This window comes from Pelophylax lessonae, assembly GCF_965119305.1.
Source record: "Pelophylax lessonae genome assembly, chromosome: 3".
NCBI classification, from domain to species: domain Eukaryota; kingdom Metazoa; phylum Chordata; class Amphibia; order Anura; family Ranidae; genus Pelophylax; species Pelophylax lessonae.
Window position 1 is genome coordinate 604,024,317 of NC_138770.1, and position 15,528 is coordinate 604,039,844.

The 15,528-nt window shown below is 46.8% G+C and overlaps 1 protein-coding gene across 1 annotated transcript in view; it reads left to right on the forward strand.

Annotated features, from left to right (window-relative positions):
• The first annotated feature begins 4,345 nt into the window (after positions 1-4,345).
• PARP1 (poly(ADP-ribose) polymerase 1) overlaps positions 4,346-15,528 on the forward strand; it is a 115,906-nt gene continuing 104,723 nt past the window's right edge. Inside the window, exon 1 of the mRNA XM_082251639.1 lies at positions 4,346-4,628. Within this exon, the coding sequence (XP_082107765.1) occupies positions 4,509-4,628 (120 nt within the window). The 5' untranslated portion in view covers positions 4,346-4,508. The remainder of the gene's footprint in view (positions 4,629-15,528) is intronic.

A 15,528-nucleotide genomic window follows, 5' to 3' on the forward strand; every position in this document is an offset into this window, starting at 1 on the left:
ACATCTTTTGTACCATGTCCGCAGCCTCTGACATCTCCTGTACCATGTCCGCAGCCTCTGCATCTCCTGTATCATTTCCGCACTTTTACCACTTTTAACCGGAATTTGCTTATATATATATATATATATATATATATATATATATATATATATATATATATATATGGAGCACTACATGCTTTCATATCTGTCTTATCTATATATAATACACACTTCAAATTTGCTTTAAAATGCATGGTTTTCCCTTTTATGAACAAGAAAATAATGGCGCTATGCTGTTGGGTCGGTATAATAATGCTATGGGGTTGGTATGAAATTATTTCCAGGGCTGAATTTTATTCCCAGTCCAGCCCTGTCTCTAAATGCTTCTAAATTGTTGTTTTCTTTATGTTATAAATCTGTACTTGTGACATGTGTTATCTTTTGTATATTGTCATGATACTATGTACTACATATACCTTAATAAACAGTTTGTAAAAAAAAAAAAATAATAATTGTTTTGTTTTGGATTCATTCATTAACCACTTAAACACTGGGCACCTAAACCCTTCCTAACCAGACCATTTTTTAGCTTTCGGTGCTCTCAGATTTTGAATGACAATTACTCATACAACACTGTACCCATATGAAATGTTTGTCCTTTTTTTTCTCCCCCCACCGTCCACTAACGGATATAGCACCTGAGGCGACCTACATAGGGGACCCCCCACTAAAAGTGTCCCGAGGGTCAGGAGCCCAGGGTAGGGAGAGGTCAGGGTAGGAGGGGGAAGGTCCCAGGTGACCCCTCATAGTGGAGGAGGGTGGTAGGAGGTATGGGTACCCGAGGGTCCTACTCACCTATGGAGGAGCCCACGTCCGCCCCAGGCCCGCTAACCAGACGGGGGGACTGTACTTACCAGACCACGCTGCTGAGGGTGGGCGTCCATGCTGGCAGACTGCCTCTGCACCGCAGTGAAGGCACTGTCAGCCAAGGGGCACGCTGCGACGCTGGCATGCCAGGTGTGTGTGTCCCAGCGGGATGTTTCACCCGCAGGACTGTCCCCGTCTGTGGGACTATAGTCGCTATGGAGACCCAATGCGGAGCTGCGGTCTGCAAGCGCTCGCTGGCACAAACTGGGAGATCGTAAGGCTCTCATATAGCCAGTCCTCAACCCAGCTGGCATTCCACAGGAACTGGAGTCAGCAGCAACAAAAAATAAAATAAAAAAGGTTCTCTTTAAGACGTTTAAAACAGAGCTAGGACAAAAGGTCCCAGCAGGGAGCTGTTTGGCCACTCCTAAGACCAGGCAGCTAAAACTGAAGATGCAACGGTGAGGCCAGGGTTAATAACCCAGGGACCCCGCCCCCCCTGGGTGTGTCAAAGCCTTTGGCTCTACCTGATCACTCCTAGAGGGAGGGGTTTATTACCCATCCGTCTATGATTTAAAGCAGCAGCTAAGTCCATCAGTGGACAAAAGAGAAAATTGCTTTTTCATTTTCTTTCCACTTTTTTCAAAAACTTGTGGAAAAAAATGACATGTTCAAAAGACGCATTATGCCTCCTAGATTATGTGTTGGGGTGTTTGCTTTCCAAAATGGGAGTCATTTTGTGGGCGTTTCCATTGTCCTGGTGCTCCAGGACGTTCAAAAGTGTAATAGGTTGTCAGGAAATTATATGTGTAATTTTTGCTCCTAGAACACTTGGAGGTGCTACTTGGATGTTGGGCCTCTGTATGTGGCAAGGCTGTGTAAATGTCTCACACATGTGGTATTGCCATACTTAGGAGGAGTATCATAATGTATTTTGGGGTTTACAGTGTATGTCTTTACAGTGTAATCACTGGGGGGAGAATAAATGTCCCGCTATCAGGTGCACGGTCAACATTCTTCCACATAGTTTGCACCAGCACCCGGCACCTCTCTTCCCGTGCCCCTGGTCTCCATTTTGACTGTCTGCACTAGGACCTCCGGCGTCCACTTTTCCGTCCTTCCCTGGACACTTGACCCCATTTTCACTGTCCACACTAGGACCCCCGGCATCTACTTCTCTGTCCTTTCCTGGACCCTTGACATCATTTTCACTGTCCACACTAGGACTCCTTGCTATCAAGCAGTTGCTGCATTCACGCATCCTGACATACTTGTCTCCTGCTCTCCACTTCCTGACAGCAGAATACATCTCATTATCCATATACAGAGTCTTGGTCACTTTACAGTCCCTCCTGGAGCATTTGCGTTGCCACAAGCATCCTTCTCTGTGGGCCTCCAGCCTGAGTCCACTCTCCCTGCCTCCTGCAGTTGCAGTTTCACACCCGACCTGATGCTGATGTAGCAGTTCCAGGCACAAAAATTGATTATTTGGACTTTTTCTTGTGCTGTTGCTAATGACAACTAGCCCAGTAGCTAATGGCAAAATCCCGGACGAGGCCCCCAAATGTAGCAAGGTTTTCAGGCCTATGGCCTGATGTGGGTCTGCCATTAGTACCGGTACTTTCTCCAGCCCATGTGAGCTGTGACCCTGGGTGTGACAACTGAAGCAGCGACAACATCCGCCATCTTTGTTTGTGTTTTTTTATTGGATTTAAAGGGGATGGGAGAAGGGAATGAGTGGGATACTCCTTGAGGCTTGAACTAATTACATGTGGGACTTTACTCCTGAAAAATGCCGTTGACGCTTTGACGCCAGCCGCCACCAGCCAACGCTCTCTGACACTGTAAATGTCCTTTAAAACACAGAAGTGCTGAATCCTCGACTATTAGTCCAGAAGATCCAGGACTGAGAACTGTAGAACTCCTGACACTGTTGTGCTGTGGAAGTCCCTGAATACTGTCCTCCTGCTTTGACTAGCTTGAGGTAGTATGAAGTAGAACTCTGTATAGCTGTACTGGCAACTGACACACTCTGTACAATGCGGGGCCCAACCACAGGTGCCCCCTTTAACTTGAACTCTTCAGGGTCCACTGACTATGTACCCCCTCTGCAGCTTCAGGGTCCTCAACCTAGGTACCCCCTTTACAGCTAGCTAACACTGGATCCCAGAACCTCTTCTGGAGTGGTCCCCTCTAACTTCAGGCAGACCCCCAGGGGCAATCCTCAGTACTCACAACCTGTGTAGGCTTTCCTGGGGCTGGACCCCTCTCTCTCCGCAGGCTCTCGGCACACCGGATCCCCTCAGCTCACTTAGCACTCTCTGGACACTCAGGCGACACCCTGAGACATCCACCGCACCTTCCTCAGACAGGAGGGGAGACAGCCGCACTCTCCCAGAATCCTTTGCAGCACAATCTGCCTCCTGGGGTAGTTACAAGCCTGGATGTGTCCCCTGATTGGGTTTCCTCCACCGCCCTATGAGAAGCCTCCCACAGGGCCAGTGAGGAGACTCCCCTCTCAGCAGACACACTTGGTAGCCATGACAACCTACCTGCACAAAGAAAACATGGCTCTGCTGTTAGGCAGACAAAGCCCACTATATTTTACCTAGCACCTACCTGTAGGGTGCCACACAGTGGATGGTGTCAGGGCAGAGATTGGTGTCAGTAGAGCAGTGGATGGTGTCAGGGCAGAGACTGGTGTCAGTAGAGCAGTGGATGGTGTCAGGGCAGAGATTGGTGTCAGTAGGGCAGTGGACGGTGTAATTGGGGCAGAGATTGGTGTCAGTAGAGCAGTTGACGGTGTCTGGGCAGAGATTGGTGTCAGTAGAGCAGTTGACGGTGTCTGGGCAGAGATTGGTGTCAGTAGAGCAGTGGATGGTGTCAAGACTGAGATTGGTGTCAGTAGGGCAGTGGACGGTGTCAGTAGGGCAGAGATTGGTGTCAGTAGGGCAGTGGATGGTGTCAGTAGAGCAGAGATTGGTGTCAGTAGGGCAGTGGATGGTGTCAGTAGGGCAGAGATTGGTGTCAGTAGGGCAGTGGATGGTGTCAGTAGGGCAGAGATTGGTGTCAGTAGGGTAGTTGACTGTGTCAGTAGTTTTTATTTTAATTTTATTTTTTTAATCATGATGGTGTATGTAATGAAATATCAGGGGTCAAAACTGAGGGAAGCTGCACCACATGGGGTAATTAAGGTATGCCCAGGCACACCTGGCACACCTTTGCTGTCCAGTATAGTTGTCACCCCAGGACAGGAAGTCTGCTGATGGCAGAATTCGCTGGTAAAAGTGTGGGGTAGAAGCAGCACTGTAGACAGCACATCTAAGGACTGCTGAGCTGCAATAATGTACATTTTTGGCTTTAGCTACTTTAAAGGTGCGCTCACTTTATTGTCTAGCCCCTCCCACCACAACAAACCCCTCCCCCCTCAGCTCTCCCTCTGTGCAGCCCAGACCACGTGAGCTCACCCAGCCCACTCCATCCCGGGCCAGGCCAGTGTAATCGATCGCCGAGCGGCTCGGCCATGTGTCCTAAGGGGGGCGGTGGTTCGGCCGGCGGCTAGTGCGGCCTGTTTTGTTGTGTGGCGGGCTCCTAGCTGCACGCTGCTCACTCGCTGTGTGTGTGTGTGAGGGAGACGCAGACCGACATCCGCCTCAGACATGGCCGAGTCTACCGACAAGCTCTACCGGGCCGAGTACGCCAAGAGCGGCCGAGCCTCCTGCAAGAAATGCAGCGATAACATCGCTAAGGGGTCGCTGCGGCTCGCCATCATGGTGCAGGTAGGTGTGTGCAGGGGGAGGATGCTCTTCACCTAAGCACCCCCTTTCTGTTTATCACATGGGCTTTCCCAGGCTGTTAGGGCATGCTGGTACTTGTAGTCCTGCAATAGCACTATTCATCACTGCTGCAACATTAAAGCAAAGCTGTGTGCAACCCTGGACCCCTCCCCCACCCCAATCTGTGGTAGTGCCCCAGCACCCCAATCTCACCTGGTACCTAATATAACAACCCATTCATTTCAATTGGCTGCGACAAATGTGCTGCGTTTCATTATGCGTGGCAAGACGCGCGTTTGCTGTCTGCGTTTAAGGTGCCATTAGGCCGCATTCACACTAAAGCTTCCTGGGAAACGCGTATTGTACCCCAAACGCAGGTAGCAGCCCTGTATTTTGTTTCATGAATAAATACGTGAAAAAGCTACAAAATGCGAAACGCAAAAACGCTTAGCTCCGTGCCAAGAAAGGTGCGTAAACTACTCTGGTGCGTTTTGTCCGGTGTTGGAAAACCGGTTTGGTTGACTAAGATAGCTGTATTCTGTTCCACAACAAAAAAAATTGGTGCATCCAGTTGCTGACGTGTGACTACAGCCCTATTTCATGGCATCGCATTTTTTTTTTTTTTTGTGCATCCTGGAAATGCGTTTCTGCGTGCATTCCTGAAACGCCCAGATGTGACCGGAGCCTTTGGGCTGCATTCACACCTTTGCAATGCGTGTTTTTTTTTTTCTTACTTGGTTTTTGGTGCATTTTGTTGCGCATAAATGGGCTGCCCTACGCGTGAAAAATGCACCAGAAGTAGGTTCTGCGACTTTTTATGGTGGTGAGCCCATTTTACATCAGATTGCTTCCCTTGTTTAGGGTGCCAATAAAGAGATTGTAAAGTCTCCTATTTTTTTTAGTTTTTTAAAATTGACAATCATGTTATACTTATCTGCTCTGAGTAATGGTTTTGCGCATAACAGCCAAGACCCTCTTCTTGGGCTCCTGCCAAATGCCTCTACATCAAGCGGCTTGCCATGGGGGTCACCTGAGCCGAGCCGCAGTGCTTTGTGTCTATTCAGAGACAGAGCCCCGGCCCAGCCCCCCCTCCCCATTGGCTCAATGAGTTTGAGCGACAGCAGTGGGAGCCAGTGGCGCTCTCAGCCAGGAGGGAGAGTCGGTGCAGCCGAGTTTCTCGTGCAACATCACTGAATCTAGATGGGGCTCAGGTAAGTATAAGGGGGGCTGCTACACACAGATTTTTTTTTTTACCTTAATGCATAGAATGCATTAAAATAAAAAAAACGCCTTTACAATACCTTTAACCACATCCCGCCCGCCCTATAGCAAATTGACGGCGGGATTGTGGTTGTATTATCCTGACCGGACGTCATATGACGGCGGCAGGATAATACAGCTCTGCGCGCCCCCCGGTGATGCGAGGTGTCAGTCTGACTCCCTGCATCTCCGATCTCGGTAAAGAGCCTACTGAGGTAGGCTTTTTACCATGTGACCAGCCGTGTCCAATCACGGCTGGTCACATAGTAAACAGGAAGAGCCGTTGATTGGCTTTCCTTAGTTCGTGCCTGACAGGCACGAGTACAGGAGCGCCGATCGGCGGCTCCCCTGAAGGGGGGGGGGGTCGGCACTGGTAATCAGATCATTGATTACCAGTGCAGACCATGGTGGGGGGGTGCCACTAGAACCACCAGGGATGCCCATCCATGACCCCAGGGATGCCCACTATGGCCACCAGGGATGGCATTCAAGGAGCCCCCCATTGCCCCCCCTATCAGTGCTGCCCACCAGTGCCCTCCCTATCAGTGCTGCCCATCTTTGCCATCTTTCAGTGTCACCCATTATTGCCCATTAGTGCCGATCAGTGCCCATCAGTGCCACCTATCAGTGCCCACCAGTGCTGCATATCAGTGCCTCCTCATCAGTGCCTGTCAGTGCAGTCTCATCAGTGCTCTTCAGTGCAGGAAAAACGTATTTATTTACAAAATTGTATAACATAAACAAAAAAACGTTTTTTTTTTTTTCAAAACTTTTCTGTCTTTTTTTATTTGTTTAGCAAAAAGGAAAAAACCCACAGGTGATCAAATACCACCAAAAGAAAGCTCTATTTGTGGGGGGAAAATTACAAAATTTGGTTTAGGCGCAGTGTTGCATGACCGCGCAATTGTCATTCAAAATGCAACAGCGCTAAAAGGGGAAAATTGGCCTGGGCAGGAGGGGGGTGAAAGTGCCCGGTATTGAAGTGGTTAAAAGAAAAGTCCGGATATATTGTTTTTTTCAATCATACTTACCTAGGTGGATGCTGCATCTGTCGTCATCCCCCGCTGGCGCTAATAGGTCATACACACTATACAATTGTTTTTAGATTTACCAAAACCATATAATATGAGGTCAAATCCAAACACTTTCAATTTATATGCAATCAGTCAGGCCTCTGCACTACATAGTTGAAGGTAAATATAAAGGAAATCTAACAACAAAAGTTGTATAGTGTGTATCCAGCCTAACACTGAGAACCGAGGAATCAAATACCACCAGTATTGAGCTGGTGACTGTCAGACTGGGTTTACACCATGCGATGCTGGAACCAGCATGATTCCAGTGTGGGTTCCCACATTGCATCTCTCCTGCAGGCAGTTCACACTACCTTCTGCGAACTGCTGCAGGTGTCAATACCAAGTTAACTTCCCCCCCAGATCGGTTCGCAGTGCGAACTGTGAATTTGGACAGGAATCAGATTGCATGGGTGTGAACACTCATGCGATCCAATTCGGGGGGGGGGGGGGGGGGAGGTTCCTGCACCTTCTTCGTGCAAGTTCAGCCATACAACTTTATGGCTGGATTTGCGTTTGCACAGAGATCGCATGTGATTTGCATCGCATTAAACCCAGGCTCAGCCAGCAACTCTCTGCTCTGCCGCCCCCCTCACCGGAGTGCTGGGCTGTGGAGGGCGGGAGCGGCCGGCCCAGGCTCTCGGCGGCTCGCTGATAGGCTGGGCCAGGTGTCGGTCCAGGCATGTAGGCAGATCTCGACCTTATGGCCGCAATGTTTCCCAAGCCTGGACGGACTCTGTGACTTCATCCCACTGTGTGCTGAAAACGGGTGACAGGAGCGCAGAATAAACTGAACCCCTGTGATCCACAGGAGAAGTACAGCAAACACGCTTTGGCTTTACTTTTCCTTTTTTAAAGTGGTTGTAAACTCCCGGCATGCCAAAATCGGCTGACAGGCATGGTTTTTATAACATAAGAGATCCTAGAGGTCTATTTTCTCCTAAATGTCCCCTCTACCTGTTAGCGGTAATGCAATATGAGCCACGTGTGCGCAGGGAAGACCGCATTTACAGCATGCTGAATGAATGAAATGGCAAGCATGCAAAGATTCTGAACCCGGAAAGAAGACTAGGCTAACCCCTTGACATCCGGAAGATTTGCCCCCCTTCATGACCAGGACATTTTTTGCCATACGGCACTGTGTTACTTTAACTGACATTTGTACAGTCGTGTGACGCTCTACTCAAATAAAACTTATGCAATTTTTTTCCCACAAATATTTATTTTTTTGGTGGTATTTGATCACCTCTGCATTTTTTTTGTGCTATAAACAACAAAAGGCCGACGAATTTGAAAAAAAAAATAAAATATTGAGGTTTAGATGCAGTACGCCATAGGAGCCTTACATTTCCCTTACATGGTCAGCAACAATGTTTGGGTTGGTGGCAGATATGCATGATTCTGGATAAAATGAGAATCACCATTTTTTTTGCTTAGAATAAAGATAATTTCTTGGAAAAAAAAAAGAATAAAGATTACGATTCTCAGCGCAACATAATCTTTTACATTATACAAAAAAAATGGGCTAACTTTTTAACCGTTAAGTGTTTTTTCTTTAGAATTCATTGAAGTGTATTTTTTCCCCAAAAACTGCGTTTGAAAGACTTCTGCGCAAACGCAGTGTGACATAAAAGATTGCAACGATCGCAGTTTTATTCTCTAGGGTCCCTTCTAAAAAAATATGTATAATGTTTGGGGGTTCTAAGTAATTTTCTAGGAAAAATACTGATTTTAACTTGTTAGAGGTTAAACTGCCCGCATTTACAGACGGAAGTTCATTCCTTTAAAGCTGTAGTATACTCCGCTTTATAACTTTTACCTACAGGTAAGCCTATAATAAGGCTTACCTGTAGGTAAAATTAATATCGCCTAAACCTACATGGTGTTGGAGATATTCACCCTGCATGCAGCCGCTGACACCAGCGTTGCATACGCTCCTTGCCGGAAAGTGAACTCCTGTGCGGCTTCGGCCATTTACAGTGCCGAAGCCGCTGAACCCGGAAGAGATGCAGAGGGAACATGACAGCTCCCTTAGCAGTGTCCGGGCGACCGTGCGGGGCTTCGTTCTAAGGGAAGTATTTCATAATGTGCTAATATGCGATGCATACTAGTACATTATGCCATTGTCTTTCAGGTTTTGTTTTTGCTTTTTTTTACTCAAGGGATACTACCGCTTTAAATTAAGAGTCCATTCACACTGGCACAACTTGTCGGTCGACTTGGTCAGCCTGACAAGTCGTGCACCGTCGCTCCCACTGTATAGTACAGAAGCCGTTCTAATAGGAGTGACACAAGTCGCTCCGACTTAGAAAAAGGGTCCTGTACTACTTCGGGACGACCTGGAGGCGTCTTTCATTGACTTCCATTATGTGAAGTCCGTGCAAGTCGCGCCGAAGTCGCGCTGCACGCGACCTCACAGGTCGCCCCCGAAGTCGGAGCGACCTAATGTGAACGGGGGCTAAGCCGCGACCTCGGAGCAGCGTGGAGCAGCGCGCCGCGACCTCGGAGCGGCCGCCACGGACTTCATAACATTGAAGTCTATGGCGGTCGCCTCCTGGCCGCCCCAAAGAAGCTCCGGACCCTTTTTCTAAGTCGGAGCGACTTGTGTCGCTCCTATTAGAACGGGTCCGCATCTTCCCACTGTGAGGCGACCAGGTCGCCTTAGTGTGAACGGGGGCTAAAAGAAGAAAAACATTGTGTTTATAGTTATCTCCCAGCACTGCCAAAGTTGATAAACATTTAGAGGCTCATTTTTATTTTATTTTTACAGCTGTGAGTGAGCAGAGAACAGCTCTGCTCTGTATGAATTGAGAAAATGCAGTTTTAAGATCGTGGGGAGGTGAATTGAGATTGCAATTTTTTAAAGAATAATCGTGCAGCTCTAGTAGGTGGTATTTGTTAAATAAACTCCAAGTAAATGGCAGGACCCAAGGGTTCCCAGCAGAACATTTCTCAAAGCATTACACTGCCTCTACCAGCTTGCCTTTTTTCCATACTGCATCCTGGTACCATCTCTTTCCCAGGTAAGCGACACACCCAGCCATCCACCTAAAAAAAAAAAGAAACCATGTCTCATCAGATAGGGCCACCTTCTTTTGTCCCCTGTGGTCCAGTTCTGATACTTGCAGTATTAGATCCACTTTGGAGCGTACTTTAATGCTGAACTCCAGGTTTCTTCTGATTTGAAATAGTTTGTTTGGACCAAGCTGTTCCAAACTTTTTTAGTTCACTAAGAGATGCAGCGGCTGTATAAAGTGTATGTATCACTGTGATCCAGAATTCCTGTCCTGCTCCCCGGACAAATTAGTCAGCCTGAACACTGATCAGCCATTTACCGAAAGCCTTGTATTTCATCATTGGGTATAGGGCTGCAACTAACGATTAATTTGTCTGTCGACTAATCTATCGATTATTTTTACGATTAGTCGACTAATCTAACGATTATTTAATTTTTTTGTTTTTTTGCTTAATCTAGTGTTTTTTTCTTTGATTAGTTAAATAATCCTTTGAATAACTTTACAAAAAAATGATACGTACAACTTCTAATATAATATTTCAACTTTTATTAAAGTTTTTCCAAAAAATACTTCAATGTGGTTGAAGTTTCAGTGGCAAAAATAAAATGTAAACAACACTTTAACATCAGGCAGGAATAATGCCATTAATTCAAAACCAAAAGCATTCAAAATGCCATATAAATTATAAAGCACTGCAGTGCTCAACAACACTAACTTGTGCAACTGTGCAAAAATACAAGAGACACATAAAGTGCCAAACACTTTAGGGCATCAGGCATGAAAAATGCCATATCTGCCTAACACTTTAACTTCTTTAAAGTACAAGTCAGCTCTCTGCCTTCAGGTAATCTTTTGCTGTATTGGCCATTATTTTTGGCCTTTACTTTTGCACAGTGTTGAGCAGTGCTTTTGTTGGACTAGTTGGTTCCTTTAAAACTTGGTTACTTTTTAGGTATGTTTTCCATATACAGTGTTTGACCAGTATTTTTTTGGTGTGTGTGTTACTTGTAAATGTAAAACATACCTAAAAACTAACATAGTTTTAAAGGAGCCAAGTCCAACAAAAAGCAAGCACCGCTCAACACTGTGCAAATTCTAATGGCCAATACTGAGGAAAGATTACCTGAAGGCAGCCAACAGCCATCTTGTAGTTTAAAGAAGTCCAACAATACAACCCAAGAGAGTGCAATAGGTACAGGTTGGGGGCCTGTACCTATAATATAGCATTGCAATGGAGGAAGGTTAGCATATCGACATGCTCTGCAGTTAGGCTTGCTCTTTTTTTAGTCACAATGTTGCCAGCAACTGAGAAAAGCCTTTCAGATGGGGTTGATGTTGCAGGCACACACAAGTAACTCTTTGACAGCATGGCCAAGATGGGAAACCTCCCTTCATTTTCCTTCCACCATTTCAGTGGATTGTCTTCCTTTGGAATGGCCTGCTCACTAAAGTACATGTGTATCTCATTCCTCACAACTTCACTGTGAATTTCTGGATCTTGGATGTGACCAGTGTCATCCTCACCATTACTGTGGTGTTCATCTGAATCTGAACCGAGTCCAACATAGACACTTGCCTCTTTTCTGAAAGTTTCATGTCTGGACTCATTGCACTGGCTGACTGAACCTGTTCCTCACATTGACGTTGATGTGTTTGCTCTTCCTCATATCTTCTTTTCTCTTCAAGAGCAAGAGCTTGGACCTTGAGGTGAACTTTTAAACTATCCTCTGCTGCCAGGAATTTTAGCTTGCGGAATCTGGGGTCCAGGGCTGCTGCAATAAGACATATATTTTCTCCTCCGTCATCTCTGAATTTAGTTTCCCTCTCCCATCTTGTGGTCATCTCCTGTGCAGCAACATTTTGGAAAGCCTTGACTGCCGCTATCTCGCAAATTGTGCTCTGTATGGATTTCTGGAGGCCTTTTACCAAAGGAGGTAGAGCGGAACCAGTCACATAGGACTCTCCACTCAAGAAAACAGTAGCACACTCAAAAGGCTTCAAGACTTGTTCCACTTCCTCAAGTAAGCTCCACTGATCATGTTTTAAATCCAGGAAGCGCTTCCCTCATGGTGTGACATCAGGATCGGAAAGTGTGGCAGTCACAGGCCACCTCTGTTCAAGCAGGCGACTGATCATGTGCATAGTACTGTTCCATCTTACAGATACATCATTTATTAGTGCATGATCAGGGGTACCCATTTGTTGTTGCTTTGCTTTTAGCTTTGTAGTGGCCAGCTCACTTTTTTTAAAATGTTCCACAAGGCACTTCGCAGCCCTCAGTGTCTTGCTGATCTGGGGATCCCTCAGGGCATGGTTGACAACTAGCTGCAATGCATGACCAGCACACCTGAGAGAAGAGATGCCAGGATGCTTTTCTTCCAAAATACGCAGAGCAGCGACAACATTTGCAGCATTATCATGAACAACTGCAATTACATTGGCCATGGATATCTCAAACTTCTCAGCTGCTTTTTCCACCCAGTTAGCAATGTTTTCAGCTGTGTGGCGATCTTCAAGTGGCATAGTGGTCAGATTGTAGGATGTAAGCTTCCAGTCTTCATTAATGAAGTGGCATGTGACACCCAAGTATGCCTCTGTGGCAATACTGGTCCATGCGTCTGTGGTGAGAGCTATTTTGGATTTGACATCTTTGATTGACGCTTTCAATCTTTCAAAATTCTCCTCATATTTCCTCTCCATCAGCTTCGTGAAATGGGACCTGGAGGGAAGTGTGTATCCTGGGTAAAATGTGCTGATCATCTCACGAAATCCTTGACCGTCTACAATAGAAAGAGGTCTCATCTTTTACAATCATGTTGAGTATGCTATTGGTAAGTGTAATGGCCACTTGGGGTGTGCAAGCAGTGACATCCTTTTTTATGAAAGTAGAAATCTTGTACACAGCTTTGCCTCTTCCTGAGGAAAAACAACAATAATAATAATAATTAATAACATTACCAATTTACACATCTATGAATGCTCAGCCTCAACGCTAACAATATTAATTGTATTTTTTCTAGTAGAATTTTGAGATATCCATGGCCAATGTTGTAATTAATAATGCTGCAGACAGAGTGCAGTGACAGTCAAAATAGCTCTCAGGTGTGCTGGTGGTCATGGTCAGATCATTGCACTTGTTGTCAATCATGACCTGAGGGATCCACAAGACAGACACTGAGGGCTGCAAATGCAAAATGCCTTGTAGTGAGCTGGCCCGGCCTAAGCAATCATCAGCTAGCAATGCATTAATTATATTGTTGAAATTAGTAGTACTAGTACTTACAAAGATGGCTCGTCCTTTGTGGTCAGTGCGCCAGGATGCTTTCTTCTGAGGTGCTCATGCATAGCAGTTGTGCTGCCGTGGTATGCCATTTCACTTTTGCAAAGGGAACAGAGGACCATTTTATTTGGCCTCTGCTGAAAGTATTCCCATACCCTTGATGACCGTGATCGGGCTCTCGCTGTCTTTTGTACTGGTGGTGTGCTGCTGGAACTGCTGCTGGAAGCCTTTTGTACTCTGCTGCTGGACGTGGAACCGCTGCTGCTGCTGGCTTTTTCTCCCCCAGGATCAGATGTCGCCATTACCGCTGCTGTTCCGCTATTTTAATGCAACTCGCGCGAGATGCGTGTGACGTCACGTGCTGATGCGTCGGCGATTTTTTGTAGTCGACGCGTCGTTGCAGCCCTAATTGGGTACCAGGCTCCCTCTTATTGGCTGAAGTAGAGAGGTGGGCAAATGATGTCAATCTCCACCCCAGCTAATCACAGGGAACCTTATATTCAATAATGAAATACAAGGCTTTGTGTGAATGGCTGAGAGGTACTCATATCAATTTATTTTTGTTCTAGGAGTAGGACAGGATGCCCCTGTACTCCTGCCAGGAAAAATCGATTTATACTGTATGTAGCTGATGCGGTTGATGTGAAAAAAATCCTGCTGTCAGCATACAATAGTGCAATGGGAGCAATCTCTGCATCCACATAGTTTGTGTGGATGTGGAATTAGTTTTTTTTTTCCTCGTTCCACTCGCTGGTTGGGTGGGGGGGCTGGCAAGATATGGCTCAAAGCTAGGTTGGAAATTAATATCTGATATCCCAGTGCTCCATGTGAGTGCTGATGAAGGTAAGAAAAACTTGCATAAACAAACAAACACAAAATGTTTCTTTTCTGCCATTTTGTATCAGTAGTTCACTTTATTAAATTGGTTTTAAAGGTAGGTTTTTTTTTTTTTTACCTTCATGCATTCTCTGCATTAAGGTTTAAAAATGTCTGTGTGCAGCCCAACCCCTTATACTTACCTGAACCCAATCTCGTTTCAGTGCTGTGCCCGAGAGCAGCTGCTCTCGCACTGGGCATGGAGGCAGTAGCGGATGCCATTGGCTCCTGAGGCTGTCAATCAGTCTGAGGACACACAGCGCGGCTTGGGATTGAGCCCACTTGAATGCCCCCATAGCAAGCAGCTTGCTGTGGGGGCACTCTGTGGCTGGGAGGAGCCAGGAGCATCGGCAGGGGACCCCAGATGAGGCGCATTGGGGCTGTTCTGCAAAACCATTGCTCAGAGTAGGGAAGTAGAACATATTTGTTGTTTTTAAACAATACATTTACAATCACTTTAATGTATTACAGCTTATATGTCCATTTGATTTCTGTAATTTTTAGGCCCCATGAAACGGGACGTTTTTAACGCCGCTGTAAGCAGCGTCAGGCGTTTTCTTTTTGCAGCCTAAAAATGCCCCTCCATGTTATTCTATGGCCTCATGCACACTCAGACGTTTTTGAGCTGTAAGTGGCCTAGGCGTTTTTAAGCTGCAACAAGAACCCACGACCTGCGCGTTCTGAGGACCAGCGTTACAGCGTTAAAAACGCCTGACGCTGCTAAAAGCTGAATAACTTTGCTATAACGTTGCTTAACGTGCGTTAAGCCACGTTATACGTTTTTTTTTCTTCCATTCAAAATCAATGGTTCCCTATGGGAGCCTATTGATTTGAATGGAGTTCGCACCGCAACACCGCAAGTCGGATCCGACTTGCGGAGTTACTTGCGCTGTGGGAATCTTGAGGGGGAACTCCACGCCAAAATGGGAAAAAAACGGCGTGGGGGTCCCCCCCAAGGTTCCAAACCAGGCCCTTCAGGTCTGGTATGGAATTTGAGGGTAGCCCCATGCCGAAAAAACGGCGTGGGGTCCCCCCCAAAATCCATACCAGACCCTTATCCGAGCATGCAGCCCGGCAGGCCAGGAAAGGGGAGGGGACGAGCGAGCGGCCCCACCCCCCCTGGACCACACCAGGCCACATGCCCTCAACATGGGGGGGTGTTGGTGCTTTGGGGCAGGGGGAGCTCTGCACCCCCCACCTCAAAGCACCTTGCCCCCATGTTGATGAGGACAAGGGCCTCATCCCCACAACCCTGGCCGGTGGTTGTGGGGGTCTGCGGGCAGGGGGCTCATCGGAATCTGGAAGCCCCCTTTAACAAGGGGCCCCCCAGATCCCAGACCCCCTCCCTATGTGAATGGGTATGGGGTACACTGTACCCCTACTCATTCACCACATAA